This window comes from Salmo salar, chromosome 01 (genome assembly GCF_965601325.2).
Source record: "Salmo salar chromosome 01, fSalSal1, whole genome shotgun sequence".
NCBI classification, from domain to species: Eukaryota; Metazoa; Chordata; class Actinopteri; order Salmoniformes; family Salmonidae; genus Salmo; species Salmo salar.
The window spans coordinates 126636877-126659094 of record NC_138291.1 but is presented as its reverse complement, the minus strand read 5'-3'; the positions used below and the strand labels follow the sequence as shown (position 1 = coordinate 126659094).

Here is a 22218-nt window from a genome sequence, read left to right as displayed (position 1 = left end):
TATGTGTCCGTGCGTGTATGTGTGTGTGTGTGTATGTATGTGTGTGTGTATGTATGTGTGTATGTATGTGTGTATGTACGTACGTATGTATATGTATGTGTGTATGTATGTGTGTATGTACGTACGTATGTATAATGCAGTCGGAAAGTATTCAGACCCCTTGACTTTTTCTACGTTACAGCCGTACTCTAAATGTTTATAGTGCCCCTCCCTCCAACAACACCACATATACAACAAAGCAACAACTGTTTTTTTTTAAATAAAAACTGAAATCTCTTTACACACAGTACCAGTCAAAAGTTTGGACATATCCATTTATTCCAAGGTTTTTCTTTATTCAAGGTCCCTTTATAAAAATTGATTCCCTGACGAATTCACAGCGTTCTGGAGGATCCAACCCAGTACTAGATGGGTGTACCTAATAAACTGTCCGGTGAGCGTATAAGAGTGAAATTCTCTTCCTGTTCGTTGTGCGTTTCATGGCCTCTGTCCAGGGACCCACCTCACTCGCCTCCAACAGAGTTTATTTAGCTGTTGCCATAGAAACAGCAGAGGAGCTACACAGGGGCTCTAAGAAAAGTCCTGGTTGGCTGTAGTCAGACAGTCCTTTCTCTCAGCCTCCCAACAGGGAGGGAGGGAGGGAAGGAAGGAAGGAAGGAAGGAAGGAAGGAAGGAAGGAAGGAAGGAAGGAAGGAAGGAAGGAAGGAAGGAAGGAAGGAAGGAAGGAAGGAAGGAAGGAAGGAAGGAAGGCTGTACTCACACAGTCCTTTCTCTCATACTCCCTCACAACAGGGAGGGAAGGAAGAAAGGAAGGAAGGAAGGAATTTGTAAAAAGTCCTTCATGTAACAGCGACTTGTTAAATTAAAATGGTGGTCTGCTTAGTTAATAGGTGCCATTTCTCCTTAATTTGGCTGCTGTTCTTTAAAAAAATCAGCTTCATTTAGCGCCACCCACAACACAGACAGCAGGAGGTAGACACACCATGGAAGTAGATTTATACTGGGAAGAAAACAACAACATCCCTTCCTACTGGACAGCAACGACTTAGCTTTACATTAAAAAATTGTGGACTAATTATAAAGCCTGTTCATATTATTACACCTCACCAAGTTTTTCTGTTTGAGCAGGATCTGTCCTGTAGGATATCAACAGGCTGCCTACAGTATATTCAGCTGTATTAGGTAGTGTAATGAAATGACTGTTTAGAGCGTATTGAGTTCAGTCAGCACTCCCAGACCATCACCATCAGGAGACCATCAGACCAGACCATCACCACTTCCAGACCATCACCATCAGACCAGACCATCACCATCAGACCATCACCACTCCCAGACCATCACCATCAGACCAGACCATCACGAGACCATCAGACCATCACCCCCCCCAGATAGCAGTAGGTTAGCTATAATCTCCAGGATACTCAGAAGCAATTTCATGTTTGGAGTTGATAAAATCTATTTGTTTTATTTATTTGTCACATGCTTGGTAAACAACAGGTGTAGACTAACAGTGAAATGCTGACTGACTGGTCCTTCCCAACAACGCAGAGAGAAAGACCATAGAGAAATAATAGAAAAGTAAAACGTAATAATAGATACACAATGAATAACACGGCTATACACGGGGAGTACCAGGTAATAACACGGCTATACACGGGGAGTACCAGGTAATAACACGGCTATACACGGGGAGTACCAGGTAATAACACGGCTATACACGGGGAGTACCAGGTAATAACACGGCTATACACGGGGAGTACCAGGTAATAACACGGCTATACACGGGGAGTACCAGGTAATAACACGGCTATACACGGGGAGTACCAGGTAATAACACGGCTATATACGGGGAGTACCAGGCAATAACACGGCTATATACGGGAAGTACCAGGCAATAACACGGCTATATACAGGAAGTACCAGGCAATAACACGGCTATATACAGGAAGTACCAGGTAATAACACGGCTATATACAGGAAGTACCAGGTAATAACATGGCTATATACAGGGAGTACCAGGTAATTGAGGTAACTAGGAATATAGAGACAGATCAGAGTAGCAGCGTATGTGATGATGTCATACAAGTTAGTGCAAAATGCGGTAGTTGAATAGTTCAAATAGCTTCCTGAACTAACTAGTTAGAAATCGAAATGAGAAGGGAGATACCTAGTCAGTTGTACAACAATGCATTTAACCAAACTGAGTCTTCTGCATTTAACCCAACCCCTCTGACTGGGCTGCCTTAAACAAACATCGACGTTGTCGGCGCCCGGGGAGCAGTTGTTGTGAGTTAACTGGCAGCTCGGGGATTCGAACCAGCGATCTTTCGGTTACTTGGTGTATCGATACCACTTGCCGTGCGGAAACAGAAAACAGTCTTTGACAAGCGTGGCCGGAGTCTGACAATTTTTTGGGCCTTCCTCTGACACTGCCTGGTATAAAGGTCCAGGATGGCAGGATGCTTGGCCCCAGGGATGTACTGGGCCGCACGCACTACCCTCTGTAGTACCTTGCGGTGGGATATCAAGCAGCCAGTCAAAACGCTCTCAATGCTGCAGCTGAAGAACTTTGAGGATCTGAGGGTACCATCTTCACGTCTGCGTAGGTGTGTTTGGACCACGATAGATTGTTATTGATGTGAACACAGTGGAAGTGGACGCTCTCAATCTGCTCCACTACAGCCCCGTCGACGTGAACGGGGGCGTGCTCAGCACTCCGTTTCCTCAACCCGCTCCACTACAGCCCCGTCGACGTGAACGGGGGCATGCTCAGCCCTCCGTTTCCTCGACCCGCTCCACTACAGCCCCGTCGACGTGAACGGGGGCATGCTCAGCACTCCGTTTCCTCGACCCGCTCCACTACAGCCCCGTCGACGTGAACGGGGGCACGCTCAGCCCTCCGTTTCCTCAACCCGCTCCACTACAGCCCCGTCGACGTGAATGGGGGCACGCTCAGCCCTCCGTTTCCTGTAGTCCACCATCAGCTCCTTTATCTTGCTGATGTCGAAGGAGAAGTTGTCGTCCCTGGTACCCCACGGTCAGGTCTCTGGGACACAATCATTGGGTCACGCTTTATTTGGATAGTATTTGGATTGTTTTTATTACAGGATGGTCATACTATGAACAAACTACCTGTTGATAAGCAATTACTTGCTACGGTTAACGGTTAGGGTAAGGGTTAACGTTAAGGCTAGGGTTAAGTTTAGGCTTAGGATAAGGGTTAACGTTAAGGCTAGGGTTAAGTTTAGGCTTGGGGTTGACGTTAAGGCTAGGGTTAAGTTTAGGCTTAACGTTAAGGCTAGGGTTAAGTTTAGGCTTAGGATAAGGGTTAACGTTAAGGCTAGGGTTAACGTTAAGGCTAGGTTTACGTTTAGGCTTAGGATAAGGGTTAACGTTAAGGCTAGGGTTAAGTTTAGGCTTAGGATAAGGGTTAAGAGGTTAGGGTTAAGTTTAGCCTTAGGATAAGGGTTAACGTTAAGGCTAGGGTTAAGTTTAGGCTTAGGATAAGGGTTAAGAGGTTAGGGTTAAGTTTAGCCTTAGGATAAGGGTTAACGTTAAGGCTAGGGTTAAGTTTAGGCTTAGGATAAGGGTTAAGAGGTTAGGGTTAAGTTTAGCCTTAGGATAAGGGTTAACGTTAAGGCTAGGGTTAAGTTTAGGCTTAGGATAAGGGTTAAGAGGTTAGGGTTAAGTTTAGCCTTAGGATAAGGGTTAACGTTAAGGCTAGGGTTAAGTTTAGGCTTAGGATAAGGGTTAAGAGGTTAGGGTTCGTGTTAAACTGAAGGTTAGGAGAAGGGTGAAGGTTAGAGCTAGTGTTAGTAGATAGTCTATAGAGCAGGCCGTAGTATTTTCATACAGGGAAGGAGGAATATTTCTCCATAAACCTTGAACATGAAGGAGACAGAGCCTGCAGAGAAGCTTCTTGAAACAATTGTGTGAAAATGGGGCCTCACTAGCAGCATGCAGCTGAAAAAAAAGACACCCGTACACAATCCTTGACATTCTGTTTTAGATTAACTTTCCCAGTTCTGGTAAAAAAAAATGTTAAAATAAACTGTAATCTCTGACAGCACACCCACCGCACGCTCACGGCTCCTAGCATGAAGCCTACCATAATGCAGGCCTATTATCATCATGTTCTACCATAATGCAGGCCTATTATCATCATCATGTCCTACCATAATGCAGGCCTATCATCATGATCATGTCCTACCATAATGCAGGCCTATTATCATCATCATGTCCTACCATAATGCAGGCCTATCATCATCATCATGTCCTGCCATAATGCAGTCCTATTATCATCATCATCATCAAGTCCTACCATAATGCAGGCCTATTATCATCATCATGTCCTACCATAATGCAGTCCTATTATCATCATCATCATCATCATGTCCTACCATAATGCAGGCCTATTATGACCATCATGTCCTACCATAATGCAGGCCTATTATCATCATCATCATGTCCTACCGTAATGCAGGCCTACCATCATGTCCTACCATAATGCAGGCCTACCATCATGTCCTACCATAACGCAGGCCTATTATCACCATCATGTCCTACCATAACGCAGGCCTATTATCATCATCATCATGTCCTACCATAATGCAGGCCTATTATCATCATCATCATCATGTCCTACCATAATGCAGGCCTATTATCGTCATCATGTCCTACCGTAATGCAGTCCTATTATCATCATGTCCTACCATAATGCAGGCCTATTATCATCATCATCATCATCATGTCCTACCATAATGCAGGCCTATTATTATCATCATCATCATCATCATCATCATGTCCTACCATAATGCAGGCCTATTATCATCATGTCCTACCATAATGCAGGCCTATTATCATCATGTCCTACCATAACGCAGGCCTATTATCATCATCATGTCCTACCGTAATGCAGACCTATTATCACCATCATGTCTTACCATAATGCAGGCCTACCATCATGTCCTACCATAATGCAGGCCTATTATCACTATCATGTCCTACCATAATGCAGACCTATTATCACCATCATGTCCTACCATAATGCAGGCCTATTATCAACATCATGTCCTACCATAATGCAGGCCTATTATCATCATCATCATCATCATCATGTCCTACCGTAATGCAGGCCTATTATCACCATCATGTCTTACCATAATGCAGGCCTACCATCATGTCCTACCATAATGCAGGCCTATTATCACTATCATGTCCTACTATAATGCAGGCCTATTATCACCATCATGTCCTACCATAATGCAGGCCTATTTTCACCATCATGTCCTACCATAATGCAGGCCTATTATCATCATCATCATGTCCTACCATAATGCAGGCCTACCATCATGTCCTATCATAATGCAGGCCTACCATTATGTCCTACCATAATGCAGGCCTATTATCAACATCATGTCCTACCATAATGCAGGCCTATTATCATCATCATCATCATCATGTCCTACCGTAATGCAGGCCTATTATTATCATCATCATCATCATCATCATCATCATCATCATCATGTCCTACCATAATGCAGGCCTATTATCATCATGTCCTACCATAATGCAGGCCTATTATCATCATGTCCTACCATAACGCAGGCCTATTATCATCATCATCATGTCCTACCATAATGCAGGCCTATTATCATCATCATCATGTCCTACCATAATGCAGGCCTATTATCATCATCATGTCCTACCGTAATGCAGTCCTATTATCATCATGTCCTACCATAATGCAGGCCTATTATCATCATCATCATCATCATCATCATGTCCTACCATAATGCAGGCCTATTATTATCATCATCATCATCATGTCCTACCATAATGCAGGCCTATTATCATCATGTCCTACCATAATGCAGGCCTATTATCATCATGTCCTACCATAACGCAGGCCTATTATCATCATCATGTCATACCGTAATGCAGACCTATTATCACCATCATGTCTTACCATAATGCAGGCCTACCATCATGTCCTACCATAATGCAGGCCTATTATCACTATCATGTCCTACCATAATGCAGGCCTATTATCACCATCATGTCCTACCATAATGCAGGCCTATTATCAACATCATGTCCTACCATAATGCAGGCCTATTATCATCATCATCATCATCATCATGTCCTACCGTAATGCAGGCCTATTATCACCATCATGTCTTACCATAATGCAGGCCTACCATCATGTCCTACCATAATGCAGGCCTATTATCACTATCATGTCCTACTATAATGCAGGCCTATTATCACCATCATGTCCTACCATAATGCAGGCCTATTATCACCATCATGTCCTACCATAATGCAGGCCTATTATCATCATCATCATGTCCTACCATAATGCAGGCCTACCATCATGTCCTATCATAATGCAGGCCTACCATTATGTCCTACCATAATGCAGGCCTATTATCAACATCATGTCCTACCATAATGCAGGCCTATTATCATCATCATCATCATCATCATGTCCTACCGTAATGCAGAGCTATTATTATCATCATCATCATCATCATCATCATCATGTCCTACCATAATGCAGGCCTATTATCATCATGTCCTACCATAATGCAGGCCTATTATCATCATGTCCTACCATAACGCAGGCCTATTATCATCATCATGTCCTACCGTAATGCAGACCTATTATCACCATCATGTCTTACCATAATGCAGGCCTACCATCATGTCCTACCATAATGCAGGCCTATTATCACTATCATGTCCTACCATAATGCAGGCCTATTATCACCATCATGTCCTACCATAATGCAGGCCTATTATCAACATCATGTCCTACCATAATGCAGGCCTATTATCATCATCATCATCATGTCCTACCGTAATGCAGGCCTATTATCACCATCATGTCTTACCATAATGCAGGCCTACCATCATGTCCTACCATAATGCAGGCCTATTATCACTATCATGTCCTACTATAAAGCAGGCCTATTATCACCATCATGTCCTACCATAATGCAGGCCTATTATCACCATCATGTCCTACCATAATGCAGGCCTATTATCATCATCATCATGTCCTACCATAATGCAGGCCTACCATCATGTCCTATCATAATGCAGGCCTACCATTATGTCCTACCATAATGCAGGCCTATTATCAACATCATGTCCTACCATAATGCAGGCCTATTATCATCATCATCATCATCATCATGTCCTACCGTAATGCAGGCCTATTATCACCATCATGTCTTACCATAATGCAGGCCTACCATCATGTCCTACCATAATGCAGGCCTATTATCACTATCATGTCCTACTATAATGCAGGCCTATTATCACCATCATGTCCTACCATAACGCAGGCCTATTATCATCATCATCATGTCCTACCATAATGCAGGCCTATTATCATCATCATCATGTCCTACCATAATGCAGGCCTATTATCATCATCATCATCATCATCATGTCCTACCGTAATGCAAGCCTATTATCATCATCATGTCCTACCATAATGCAGTCCTATTATCATCATCATCATCATGTCCTACCATAATGCAGTCCTATCATCATCATCATGTCCTACCATAATGCAGGCCTACCATCATGTCCTACCATAATGCAGGCCTATTATCACTATCATGTCCTACCATAATGCAGACCTATTATCACCATCATGTCCTACCATAATGCAGGCCTATTATCATCATCATCATGTCCTACCATAATGCAGGCCTACCATCATGTCCTATCATAATGCAGGCCTACCATCATGTCCTTCCATAATGCAGGCCTATTATCACCATCATGTCCTACCATAACGCAGGCCTATCATCATCATCATCATCATGTCCTACCATAATGCAGGCCTATTATCATCATCATCATCATGTCCTACCGTAATGCAGGCCTATTATCATCATCACCATGTCCTACCGTAATGCAGGCCTATTATCATCATCATCATCATGTCCTACCATAATGCAGGCCTATTATCATCATCATCATCATCATGTCCTACCGTAATGCAGGCCTATTATCATCATCATCATCATGTCCTACCGTAATGCAGGCCTATTATCGTCATCATGTCCTACCATAATGCAGGCCTATTATCGTCATCATGTCCTACCGTAATGCAGGCCTATTATCGCCATCATGTCCTACCGTAATGCAGGCCTATTATCACCATCATGTCCTACCGTAATGCAGGCCTATTATCACCATCATGTCCTACCGTAATGCAGGCCTATTATCACCATCATGTCCTACCATAATGCAGGCCTATTATCACCATCATGTCCTACCATAATGCAGGCCTATTATCATCATCATGTTCTACCATAATGCAGGCCTATTATCACCATCATCATGTCCAACCATAATGCAGGCCTATTATCATCATGTCCTACCATAATGCAGGCCTATTATCATCATCATCATGTCCTACCATAACGCAGGCCTATTATCATCACCATCATGTCCTACCATAATGCAGGCCTACCATCATCATGTCCTACCATAATGCAGGCCTATTATCACCATGTTTGGTATCATTTGCCCATGTATTTATTTTCAGAGTTTCAATAAGTTGTAAAAATGTCTCAGAGAACTCTGCTGAATTCCCTCAGTTGAAGGTCAGCTAAGTTAACCGAGGCTACTCAACGTTACTAGTTAACCGAGGCTACTCAACGTTACTCGTTAACAGAGGCTACACAACGTTACTAGTTAACAGAGGCTACTCAACGTTACAAGGTCGGTATTTCAAGTTGTTATATTATCATTAGTCGTCTATTATCGGGTTAAAAGCATATGCTTATTTTATAATAATTTCTCTAATATTTATTAGCTAATCATTCGAATACACTATGCTACAGTCATTGAATCTGTCTGAGCGTTAAGGGATGTTTAATGGCTAGTTCGGTCCACGTCATTATGTTACTATATTTTTCAATCTTGAAATACAAGTGCAAATGTTATTGATCAGTGACTGAAATTTTACGCTACGCGATATTCACTTCCTGACTTGGAGACTTGGAGAGCACTCAAAGCATTGTAGAACAGCCCTCTGAATAACAGGGCATGGTTTAGGATTAACTGCGCTGGGGAAAAGAAAGATGCGTTAAAAATTACAGGCATTTATAACCAGGTCTGTCCTGGTCATTATCCACACTAAAATGACAACGTTCCAGTAGAAGTAAAAACAATAGAAAAACAAAGTGTTGATCCCATGTTTCATGAGCCAAAATAAAAAGATACCAGACATTTTCCATACACACAAAAAGCATATTTTTGTGCACAAATTTGTTTACATCCCTGTCAGGGAGCATTTCTCCTTTGCCAAGATATGATGACAGAGCATACAATTGGCATGCTGACTGCAGGAATGTCCACCAGAGCTTCTGCCAGAGAAACCGCCTCCAACGTCAATTTAGATCATTTGTCATTACATCCAACCGGCCTCAACCACAGACCACATGTAATCACGCCAGCCCAGGACCTTCACATCGGCTTCGCCACCTGCGGGATCGTCTGAGACCAGCCATCTGTCTAGTACAGAGGCCAGACGGAAGCCACTCCTCAGTAAAAAGCACATGACAGCCCACTTGGAGTTTGCTAAAAGGCACCTAAAGAACTCTCAGACCATGAGAAACAAGATTCTCTGGTCTGATGAAACCAAGATTGAACACTTTGGCCTGAATGCCAAGCGTCACGTCTGGAGGAAACCTGGCACCATCCCTACGGTGAAGCATGGTGGTGGCAGCATCATGCTGTGGGGATGTTTTTCAGTGGCAGGAACAGAGAGAATAGTCAGGATTGAGGGGAAATAGCTATGCAACAACGCTCCCCATCCAACCTGACAGAGCTTGAGGATCTGCAGAGAAGAAATGGGAGAAACTCCCCAAATACAGGTGTGCCAAGCTTGTCGCGTCATACCCAAGATGACTCGAGGCTGTAGTCGCTGGGTCAACAAAGTACTGACTAAATTAGTTTTCTAAATATAAATTAACAACCATGTCTAAAAACCAGTTTTTGCTTTGTCATTGTGTGTAGTGTGCGTAGATTGATGAGAGCGGAAAAAAGTAATTTTAGAATAAGGCTGTAACATAAAAATTAGGAAAAAGTCAAGGGGTCTGAATACTTTCCAAAGGCACTGTATATGTGACCAACAGAAGCATATCTGTATTCCCAGTCATGTGAAATCCATAGATTAGGGCCTAATTTATTTATTTAAATTGACTGATTTCCTTATATGAACTGTAACTTTGAAATAGTTGCATTTTGCGTTTATATTTTTGTTCAGTGTAGTTAGAAAAACTAAAAATTTAGCCCGCAACATTTCCATTGATGTAAACAATTGTAAATCATCCATAAGTGAGTAGAGTCCATTGTATATTACATGACTCATTTCACATTCCTATTCCACGATGCCTCAAAAACAAATCACTCATAAACACACCTATGGAAATGACTAACCTATGGAAAGGTATGAAAAGGACCCAGCCAACGCCACACAGCAGTCTGGAAAAACTGGTTTTACACAAGGTTCACCGTGACTTGGGAGACAAGATAATCCACTAAACCATAACGTGGTTAAATAACTGTAATAACCACTTAAAGAAGGCTCTACAATACATGCCCCAGTACCTTGAAGTTATTTTTGTCATTGGTGAATTAAAATCATGTGATCAACCACATGGCAGGTTAATTTGATTCAGTGAAAGCAGACAGGAAGAGAGGTCAGAATCAGTGCATTGAGCCTAGTTCTGCTCTCAAGACTTCAGACTTAGAACTGTAAACGCTAAACGTGGATACAGGCAGACCATACCTGCCAAGTTAACTTGTCTGCAGCGTAATATGGCTAGCTAGCCCTGTAGACTAGAGCATGTGTTATCTAATGCATATGGCTAGCTAGCCAGCCCTGTAGACTAGAACATGTGTTATCTAATGCATATGGCTAGTGTCATGACGTTGGCCTCTTTTGGTACAGGGAGGACAGTTGACCCCCTCCCTGTTGCACCACCACCCAACCTACCCACCCCCCCAATCGACCCTGTGTGTAAAGGGTCGTGAAAACTCTAAAATTCCAGGAGAGTCTCTGGCCACATGGCCCATAGAGAGACAAAGGAAATTCTTCCAACTCATAGAATTGGAGAGCCAAGTGACATTTTGTGTTCTGGAGAAGGTATGGAAGATTGGTGAAGAATCCAGCTACGAACTGATCCGCTTGGTACAATTTTGTGATACTCAGAAGAGACAATATAGCCATATTACCATAAAACTGTTTATATAATAGACTTAACTTAAGACTTGCATCATATGGGTGTATGGAATGTATTAATAAGGATAAAGCTTTTGTAAGACTTTGAGATGCTATTGTACTGATGTAATGTGATAGAATTGTATTTCTGTAACCAAATCTAACTCAGTCATAGGCACGCCCCCAGGGACCCATACAGGACCAGGCGTCATTTGACAAGCTGTTCTATGGGCACTATAAAACACCCCCTGATTTACATTTCCTCAGACCAGGCCTACACTCCGTTGGCTAATAGGTTTTACCTTCCAATTCCTCTGCTGAAAGTGAACCATACCACGTGGTTAATTTTTAGACTATCGATACTGACAGAATAAGAACAAGTCTTTGATATTAATTATTAGTCTGCAGCTAAGTAAATTATATCATTGAACGCGAAGACCAACGAAACAACCATTCGATGATGATCCATTCTAACCGAGAGAGAGAGAGAGAGAGAGAACGCGGACAAAACTTCCCAACAGAACCGAACTCTCCAACAAAGAACGACGACACACTGAGCGTAAATATATATTGATTGCAATTGTTCCCGAATGAGTGAGCCTTCAATTGTCAATTGTTAATATTAATGAACTCTGTGTAACTTCTTAGCCTGACCGTTTATGATCCATTGTTCAACAGGCCAACCTGCCTGTTTAGCCAACAAGGGCACATTCCGATACCAATCCTTTGTGACGATAATTACTGTTTGTATGTTTTTCTGTTAATTACTTAGTGTAGTAAATAAATGATTTTAAGACAATTGATGTATGGATGATTTTAGTAAAGACTGGGTTCGTGCAGATATAACAATTTACGACGTTTGGGATGAGACTGGACTAGAGGTAAATACACCATTTAAACTAGAGGATAATCGGCCTATACTATAATAGAATAGAATATTATAGTACAGGAAAGTTATATTAGGAAAATTATAGCTTTGTAATCTGAATACTCTCCTTGGTGCCCCTATCTCCTAGTTAATTACAATTAAACGATTAATCAGTTTAATCGCGTGATAATAATTACAGGGAGCTAATTGATAAACATATCTCCGTTTAATGGTACCCCCAAAGACACGACACTAGCTAGCTAGCCAGCCCTGTAGACTAGAACATGTGTTATCTAATGCATATGGCTAGCTAGCTAGCCAGCCCTGTTGACTAGAACATGTGTTATCTAATGCATATGGCTAGCTAGCTAGCCAGCCCTGTAGACTAGAACATGTGTTATCTAATGCATATGGCTAGCCCTGTAGACTAGAACATATGCTATCTAATGCTTTCACTTATGTATTACTTTTAAATGAATTGTCTGATTGTTTTGAAGCATTGACAGGATGCCTTTACAAGTGACTCATGTCCAGTGTCGTCTACAGTGGAAGAACATGACACTGAGTAGACTGTAAATACTGTGCTGTCTCTTCTCCCAATCACACCTGACGCAGTCTCCCCCCTTCCATGTACTGTAGCCTACAGTACAGTTATGTAATTGTACTGGACCATGAGTTGTGAGGGGAACTCAGAGTTAAAAAAAACTAGGGCGTTTTCTTTCTCTAAAATGTACAAACTCGTCCATCATCTGGTCTCACATACTTGTGTGGTTCAGCAAGCTAACTAGTAGTCATGGGAGTCTGTATTGGTTGGGTTACTTGAGTTGTGCATTATTCTGGTGGACGGCGACAGAAAATAACCCTACCACATTATAACTTAGCCGGTTTTACAACAACAAAAAATAGTTTCCTGTCAGCAAAGACATATGTATTCTCTCTAGGAACTCTACTTGACGTAAAGTGAAATGTGTCCTTCGCTATCAAATAAACTGAATTTGAATCCAACTTTTTGTCCGAACCGCACCACATACCGTGCTTCAATTACACCACAAACTTCACCCGAAACAACATCCTACCACTAAACCTACCCCCAGTCCACACAGCAGCGCCAACTAACTTAACTAACTAGTTTCCAGCCAGTATAAGTTGACTTGCTGACCTGCCTCTAGCTAGTTAACAAGTAGCTAAACAACATCCCAATGGTACAACTCTTACAGGGCCAGAAACCTAAACAACAACAAGCTAACGTTAAGACAGCTTGCTAGCTAACGTTAGCTAATAGTTCTTATTAAAATGTTGACAAAATTATAACGTTAGATTTTTTTTTACATAACTTCTACAAATATATAACTTCTAAATGAATACCATACAATAAGATAAATTGCTTTGCTTAAAAGTAATTTAAAGTGCCATGCTAACATTAGCGTTAGCATGCTAATTGGTTAGCTAGCTAAACTTGTAACGTTGGTTACCTCTCCAGCTAGCTATAGAAAACACCTTTAAAAGAAAAAGTTATAAATGATCATCATTTCAGCAAAATACAATATAAAATTCGCCCTTAACTTACACAACGCTTCTGGAGATCATCCAAGACACCATGTTTCCAGAGGTTTGTTGAGAGGCAGAAGAGAGAGAGAGAGAGAGGAGGCCCAGGGGCCGGAGAGGTAACCGCTACACCGGGGTGGTGGTAAACACCGGAAAACACTCCCGTAGGGTAACAAGTTAATAACTACGAGTTATCTTCTCAACCATGACTTTGAAAAATAATAAAACGTGTTGTTTCACAATCTAAGTTAAAGCAGCCATCGGATAAAGCGAGAAGTTATGACTTAGATAGCTGTGTTTAAATTATTTTATTGAAGCTTGGGTCCAACTCCTTTGGGTCCAATTCCTTTGGGTCCAACTCCTTCGGGTCCAACTCCTTCACCTCTCCTATGTCTGTGCTTGGCACGCAGAAAGACGCTCCACACCAGGTGACGGAGGATCAAATAGACCTTCCTCCTGCTTTATCTCATTGGACAGAAGTGCCTGGTTACACCAATGCCGCATTAACTATTGGCTAGTGAAGATGGTCCCTGTGAAATATGATGAAATATCTGATTGGTGTAGATTTCCATGCGTGGCGAGTATGAACCAATCACGGTACAAAGCGTTGAGAATAGTATTGTTGCTTTACAATGCGCTGTTGTTGTTGCGAGGTAGTACTGTAAAATAACAACCTTATCGTTTAGCAGGGATTTATTTAAAAATGACAAATTATACTGGATTAATGCACATCACGTAGTTTTCATTTGCAGAGAGAGCACATAATGAGCCATAACACAGAGAGAAACCTATATCTGTAATTATTGGAAAATATTATATGTGTAGAATTTGTCCTTATTAACTGACTTGCCTAGTTAAATAAAAACATATATTTATATATTGATTAATTTCATGCCCTGTACTATAAAGTATTCTCTCTTATACAACACTGTACAAAGTCCAACAACAAAATCATTTGAGGCATTGAGCCATTTCATAGGGTTTAGAAAATATTATGATATACTCAGTAGAGTAGATCAAGAATAAATCTTTAACATGGTGGATGTTGATTACTACAATCACAAAAAACAAAATGTCTGGTCAGGTTTCTGATGAACCGTACTATTGTGTTCTGGTCAGTAGCCTACAGATGGGAGATCAGTGGTATAGCAGTACACTGGGAGCCTCCTCTTCCATGCAGTGGATTTAGTCTGTGAACATGGGAAAGCCCTACAGTGTATTTCAACTATTTTAAAGAGATAAAAATATAAATGTCCACTCCACTCCACATTGAAGTAAACCCCAGCACACCATCCCATTGCACATGACCTAATCCAATCAACCCCCAGCTACGGGAGACATTCTCCAAATGCACTGCAGAGGACTAATGTAATAAGAGACCATTGTATTAAACCCAAATGGGCTTTCTTCCAAGGTCTTTAGTGAGCTTTACATTAGCTCACAATACTTTGCTACTAATATACAGTAGTGGACTGCTAACTTGCATAATAATAGCCCCTTGTCAGAAAATATAAAATATAGATGTATTTCTATTTAGTAAATGGTAATGTCCAAGAATGTAGGCAGTCTAATGGCCCACAATGATACAGCAACATTAGCAGGACAGGAGACTAAACAGACTAAACTCTGATTTTCAGTGGCATGGTGTTCATCACAGTATATTGACTATTTCCTCATGTCATATTGTCAGAGTCTAGGTGATGTGGGTACAGCGGAGTCAGGCGCAGGACACAGAGATGAGTAATAATAGTAACTTTACTCAAAAATAATCCTCCAACAAGGAGAACGAAAAATCCAGAATCACATAAACGAGACAACTGACAACAATAAACACGCACAAAACCATGATGGCTCCAGAGGGTTAAATAGGGAAATAATTTAAACAAAATGGGAACCAGGTGTGTACAAGACAGACAAAAACAAATGGAAAAAGAAATGTAGATCGGTGGAGGCTAGAAAGCCGGTGACATCGACCGCCGAACGCCGCCCGAACAAGGAGAGGCACCAACTTTGGCGGAAGTCGTGACACATATAATGTATATCTGGCATCTGATAGAATCTGTGAATTGAACTGTGGAATCCATCCATACAGTGGCAAGAAAAAGTATGTGAACCCTTTGGAAATACCTGGATTTCTGCATAAATTGGTCGTCAAATTTGATCTGATCTTCATCTAAGTCACAACAACAGTCAAACACAGTCTGCTTAAACTAATAACACACAAACAATTATACATTTTCATGTCTTTATTGAACCCACCATGTAAACATTCACTGTGCAAGGTGGGGAAAGTATGTGAACCCTTGGATTTAATAACTCCTTTGGCAGCAATAACCTGTAGTTGAGGATCAGACCTGCACAACGGTCAGGAGGAATTTTGGAAAATTCCTCTTTACAAACCTGTTTCAGTTCAGCAATATTCTTGGGATGTCTGGTGTGAACTGCTCTCTTGAGGTCAGGCCAGAGCATCTCAATCGGGTTGAGGTCAGGACTCTGACTGGGCCACTCCAGAAGGCGTATTTTCTTCTGTTGAAGCCATTCTGTTGTTGATTTACTTCTGCGTTTTGGGTCGTTGTCCTGTTGCATCACCCAATTTCTGTTGAGCTTCAATTGGCAGACAGATAGCCTTACATTCTCCTGCAAAATGTCCTAATAAACATGGGAATTTGTTTTTCGGTCGATGATAGCAAGCTTCCCAGGTCCTGAGGCAGCAAAGCAGCCCCAAAACCATGATGCTCCCTCCACCATGAGGTTTTGATGTTGGTGTGCTGTGCCTTTTTTTCTCCACACATGGTGTTGTGTGTTCCTTCCAAACATCTCAACTGTAGTTTCATCTGTCCACAGAATATTTTGCCAGTAGCGCTGTGGAAAATCCAGGTGCACTTTTGCGAACTTCAGACGTGCAGAAATAAAAAAAAATTTGGACAGCAGTGGCTTCTTCCGTGGTGTCCTCCCATGAACACCATTCTTGTTTAGTGTTTTACGTATCGTAGACTCGTCAACAGAGATGTTAGCATGTAAGCATGCAAGTCTTTAACTGACACTCTAAGATTCTTCTTAACCTCGTTGAGCATTCTGCGCTGTGCTCTTGCAGTCATCTTTCACTTACGGCCACTCCTAGGGAGAGTAGCAACAGTGCTGAACTTTCTCCATTTATAGACCATTTCTATACAACATCAAGGCTTTTAGAGATACTTTTGTAACACTTTCCAGCTTTATGCAAGTCAACCACTCTTAATCTTAGGTCTTCTGAGATCTCTTTTGTTCAAGGCATGGTTCACATCAGGCAATGCTTCTTGTGAATAGCAAACTCAAATTTTGAGAGTGTTTTTTAATATCAAATCAAATCAAACAAATTTATTTATATAGCCCTTCGTACATCAGCTGATATCTCTAAGTGCTGTACAGAAACCCAGCCTAAAACCCCAAACGGCAAGCAATGCATGTGAAAGAAGCACGGTGGCTAGGAAAAACTCCCTAGGAAAAACTCCCTAGAAAGGCCAAAAACCTAGGAAGAAACCTAGAGAGGAACCAGGCTATGAGGGGTGGCCAGTCCTCTTCTGGCTGTGCAGGGTGGATATTATAACAGAACATGGTCAAGATGTTAAAATGTTCATAAATGACCAGCATGGTCAAATAATAATAATCATAGTAGTTGTCGAGGGTGCAACAAGCACGTCCGGTGAACAGGTCAGGGTTCCATAGCCGCAGGCAGAACAGTTGAAACTGGAGCAGCAGCACGGCCAGGTGGACTGGGGACAGCAAGGAGTCATCATACCAGGTAGTCCTGAGGCATGGTCCTAGGGCTCAGGTCCTCCGAGAGAAAGACAGAAAGAGAGAAAGAGAGAATTAGAGAGAGCATATTTAAATTCACACAGGACACCGGATAAGACAAGAGAAACACTCCAGATGTAACAGACTGACCCTAGCCCCCCGACACATAAACTACTGCAGCATAAATACTGGAGGCTGAAACAGGAGGGATCAGAAGACACTGTGGCCCCATCCGATGATACCCCCGTGACAGGGCCAAACAGGCAGGATATAACCCCACCCACTTTGCCAAAGCACAGCCCCCACACCACTAGAGGGATGTCTCCAACCACCAACTTACCGTCCTAAGACAAGGCCGAGTATAGCCCACAACGATCTCCGCCATGGCACAACCCAAGGGGGGGCGCCAACCCAGACAGGAAGACCACGTCAGTGACTCAACCCACTCAAGTGACGCACCCCTCCCGTGGACGGCATGGAAGAACACCAGTAAGCCAGTGACTCAGCCCCTGTAAAAGGGTTAGAGGCAGAGAATCCCAGTGGAAAGAGGGGAACCGGCAAGGCAGAGACAGCAAGGGCGGTTCATTGCTCCAGCCTTTCCGTTCACCTTCACACTCCTGGGCCAGACTATACTTAATCATAGGATCATAGGAATCATTTATAGGGCAAGGCAGCTCTCACCAACATCTCCAATCTCCTCTCATTGATTGGATTCCAGGTTAGTTTACTACTGATTCCAATTATCTTTTGGAGAAGTCATTAGCCTACGGGTTCACATAGTTTTTCCAACCTTCACTGGGAATGTTTAAATGATGTATTCAATATAGACAAGAAAAATACAATAATTTGTGTGTTATTAGTTTAAGCCCACGGTGTTTGTCTGTTGTTGTGACTTAGATGAAGATCAGATCAAATTTTATGACCAATTTATGCATAAATCCAAAGGGTTCACATACTTTTTCTTGCCACTGTAGATAATATTGAATGTTATTCATGAACACGCCAGTAGGCTAGAGAGATTCCCCACGGGATCCCTGGTCTCACAAGCGAAACGGAACACAGATACCACATTTGAGCATTGAATAGACAAGGCTTAAACTCTCAATGAACTGCCAGTGTTAATGTTGCTGCACAATGTCAACATTACAAGGCTATTCAAAATGGCTATTCAAAATGTGGAATCTTTACAATAGTGATAAGGATAATGAAATTCCTCTTAAGTCAGACAATTGCATTTGTCTCTGTACTCTACATGTGAGGATTTGATTAATGCATGAAGAAGCAATTGCAGAAATAATTTAGTGATTGCTTCTGACTGAAAGCATGATGCCACTCACCTCTCACAGTTCTGGGTGACTTTAACCTCCCCACGTCTACCTTTGACTCATTCCTCTCTGCCTCCTTCTTTCCACTCCTCTCCTCTTTTGACCTCACCCTCTCACCTTCCCCCCCTACTCACAAGGCAGGCAATACGCTTGACCTCATCTTTACTAGATGCTGTTCTTCCACTAATCTCATTGCAACTCCCCTCCAAATCTCCGACCACTACCTTGTATCCTTTTCCCTCTTGCTCTCATCCAACACTTCTCACTCTGCCCCTACTCGGATGGTATTGCGCCGTCCCAACCTTCGCTCTCTCTCTCCCGCTACTCTCTCCTCTTCCATCCTATCATCTCTTCCCTCTGCTCAAACCTTCTCCAACCTATCTCCTGATTCTGCCTCCTCAACCCTCCTCTCCTCCCTCTCTGCATCCTTTGATTTCCTCTGTCCCCTATCCTCCAGGCCGGCTCGGTCCTCCCCTCCTGCTCCGTGGCTCGACGACTCACAGCCGAGCGGAAATGGAGGAAAACTCGCCTCCCTGCGGACCTGGCATCCTTTCACTCCCTCCTCTCTACATTTTCCTCTTCTGTCTCTGCTGCTAAAGCCACTTTCTACCACTCTAAACTCCAAGCATCTGCCTCTAACCCTAGGAAGCTCTTTGCTACCTTCTCCTCCCTCCTGAATCCTCCTCCCCCTCCCCCCCCCCCCTCCTCCCTCTCTGCGGATGACTTCGTCAACCATTTTGAAAAAAAGGTTGACGACATCCGATCCTCGTTTGCTAAGTCAAACGACACTGCTGGTCCTGCTCACACTGCCCTACCCTGTGCTTTGACCTCTTTCTCCCCTCTCTCTCCAGATGAAATCTCGCGTCTTGTGACGGCCGGCCGCCCAACAACCTGCCCACTTGACCCTATCCCCTCCTCTCTTCTCCAGACCATTTCCGGAGACCTTCTCCCCTTCCTCACCTCGCTCATCAACTCATCCTTGACCGCTGGCTACGTCCCTTCCGTCTTCAAGAGAGCGAGAGTTGCACCCCTTCTGAAAAAACCTACACTCGATCCCTCCGATGTCAACAACTACAGACCAGTATCCCTTCTTTCCTTTCTCTCCAAAACTCTTGAACGTGCCGTCCTTGGCCAGCTCTCTTGCTATCTCTCTCAGAATGACCTTCTTGATCCTAATCAGTCAGGTTTCAAGACTGGGCATTCAACTGAGACTGCTCTTCTCTGTGTCACGGAGGCTCTCCGCACTGCTAAAGCTAACTCTCTCTCCTCTGCTCTCATCCTTCTAGACCTATCTGCTGCCTTTGATACTGTGAACCATCAGATCCTCCTCTCCACCCTCTCCGAGTTAGGCATCTCCGGCGCGGCCCACGCTTGGATTGCGTCCTACCTGACAGGTCGCTCCTACCAGGTGGCGTGGCGAGAATCTGTCTCCGCACCATGCGCTCTCACCACTGGTGTCCCCCAGGGCTCTGTTCTAGGCTCTCTCCTATTCTCGCTATACACCAAGTCACTTGGCTCTGTCATATCCTCACATGGTCTCTCCTATCATTGCTATGCAGACGACACACAATTAATCTTCTCCTTTCCCCCTTCTGATAACCAGGCGGCGAATCACATCTCTGCATGTCTGTCAGACATATCAGTGTGGATGACGGATCACCAGCTCAAGCTGAACCTCGGCAAGACGGAGCTGCTCTTCCTCCCGGGGAAGGACTGCCCGTTCCATGATCTCGCCATCACGGTTGACAACTCCCTTGTGTCCTCCTCCCAGAGTGCTAAGAACCTTGGCGTGATCCTGGACAACACCCTGTCGTTCTCCACTAACATCAAGGCGGTGACCCGATCCTGTAGGTTCATGCTCTACAACATTCGCAGAGTACGACCCTGCCTCACACAGGAAGCGGCGCAGGTCCTATTCCAGGCACTTGTCATCTCCCGTCTGGATTACTGCAACTCGCTGTTGGCTGGGCTCCCTGCCTGTGCCATTAAACCCCTACAACTCATCCAGAACGCCGCAGCCCGTCTGGTGTTCAACCTTCCCAAGTTCTCTCACGTCACCCCGCTCCTCCGCTCTCTCCACTGGCTTCCAGTTGAAGCTCGCATCCGCTACAAGACCATGGTGATTGCCTACGGAGCTGTGAAGGGAACGGCACCTCCGTACCTTCAGGCTCTGATCAGGCCCTACACCCAAACAAGGACACTGCGTTCATCCACCTCTGGCCTGCTGGCCCCCCTACCTCTGAGGAAGCACAGTTCCCGCTCAGCCCAGTCAAAACTGTTCGCTGCTCTGGCACCCCAATGGTGGAACAAGCTCCCTCACGACGTCAGGACAGCGGAGTCAATCACCAGCTTCCGGAGACACCTGAAACCCCACCTCTTTAAGGAATACCTAGGATAGGATAAAGTAATCCTTCTAACCCCCCACCTTAAAAGATTTAGATGCACTATTGTAAAGTGGTTGTTCCACTGGATATCATAAGGTGAATGCACCAATTTGTAAGTTGCTCTGGATAAGAGCGTCTGCTAAATGACTTAAATGTAATGTAATGTAATGTAATGCCACTGAAGGGTCCGATGCCATTTCTAATTGCAATCATTGGTGTTCAAGTTGCTGAAAATTAGACTGGTGGAATTGCCTGCTCTGCTTCGATACATCTCGGCTGGTTGGACTCCTCTGTTTTCAGGAGGAGAGTGTATCTGGGTCCCAAAAGGCACCCTATTCCCTATATAGTGCACAACGTTTGACCATGGCCCATAGAGTAGTGATTTATGTAGGGAATAGTGTTCCGTTTTGGCCAAGCAGCACAGTTTAACATCCGTCTCAGGTGTTATGTAATTCTATCAGCAGCGGAATATGTTTCTCCATCCAATCAACCCTGACCTGAAGGTAACACACAAGGCTGATTGGCTCCAGTGGACAGGCTTTACACACAGCGAGACACCTTCTCCTTTATATTACAGGCAGCACAGCACAGCCATAAGGCACAAGCCTCAGGGGGAGAGCTGTAAAAGGGATAAACAGAGAAACACAATAGCACAAAACATATAATAGATTTTCCCCTAAACTGTGGTTGAGCTGCATCAACAAGAGAAAATACATCTCAGATAAAAAAAGAAAAAAAAAACATCAACATAATTTCCTACATTTAAAATATCTATTGTCTTATGCATTGTATTTGATATCTGTCAAGTTATTATCAAAATATAGCCGTACATCACTAATATTCAATATAATAATACATCATTTTATTTTTTGGGACAAATGTACATATTGTTTCTGCCGCCGTCTCTTATGACCGAAAAGAGCTTCTAGAAATCAGTACAGTGATTACTCACCTCGTATTGAAGGAAACATTTTGGCTAGTTTTTCCTAGCCACCGTTCTTCTTTCACATGCATTGCTTGCTGTTTGGGGTTTTAGGCTGGGTTTCTGTACAGCACTTTGAGATATCAGCT

At 43.2% G+C, this 22218-nt stretch overlaps 1 protein-coding gene across 1 annotated transcript in view; it reads right to left on the bottom strand.

The window, feature by feature from the left end:
• The window catches only part of reep3 (receptor accessory protein 3), a 109651-nt gene extending 95879 nt beyond the window's left edge, over positions 1 to 13772 (bottom strand). Inside the window, exon 1 of the mRNA NM_001140381.1 lies at positions 13687 to 13772. Within this exon, the coding sequence (NP_001133853.1) occupies positions 13687 to 13718 (32 nt within the window). The 5' untranslated portion in view covers positions 13719 to 13772. The remainder of the gene's footprint in view (positions 1 to 13686) is intronic.
• Between the last annotated feature and the right edge of the window lie 8446 nt (positions 13773 to 22218).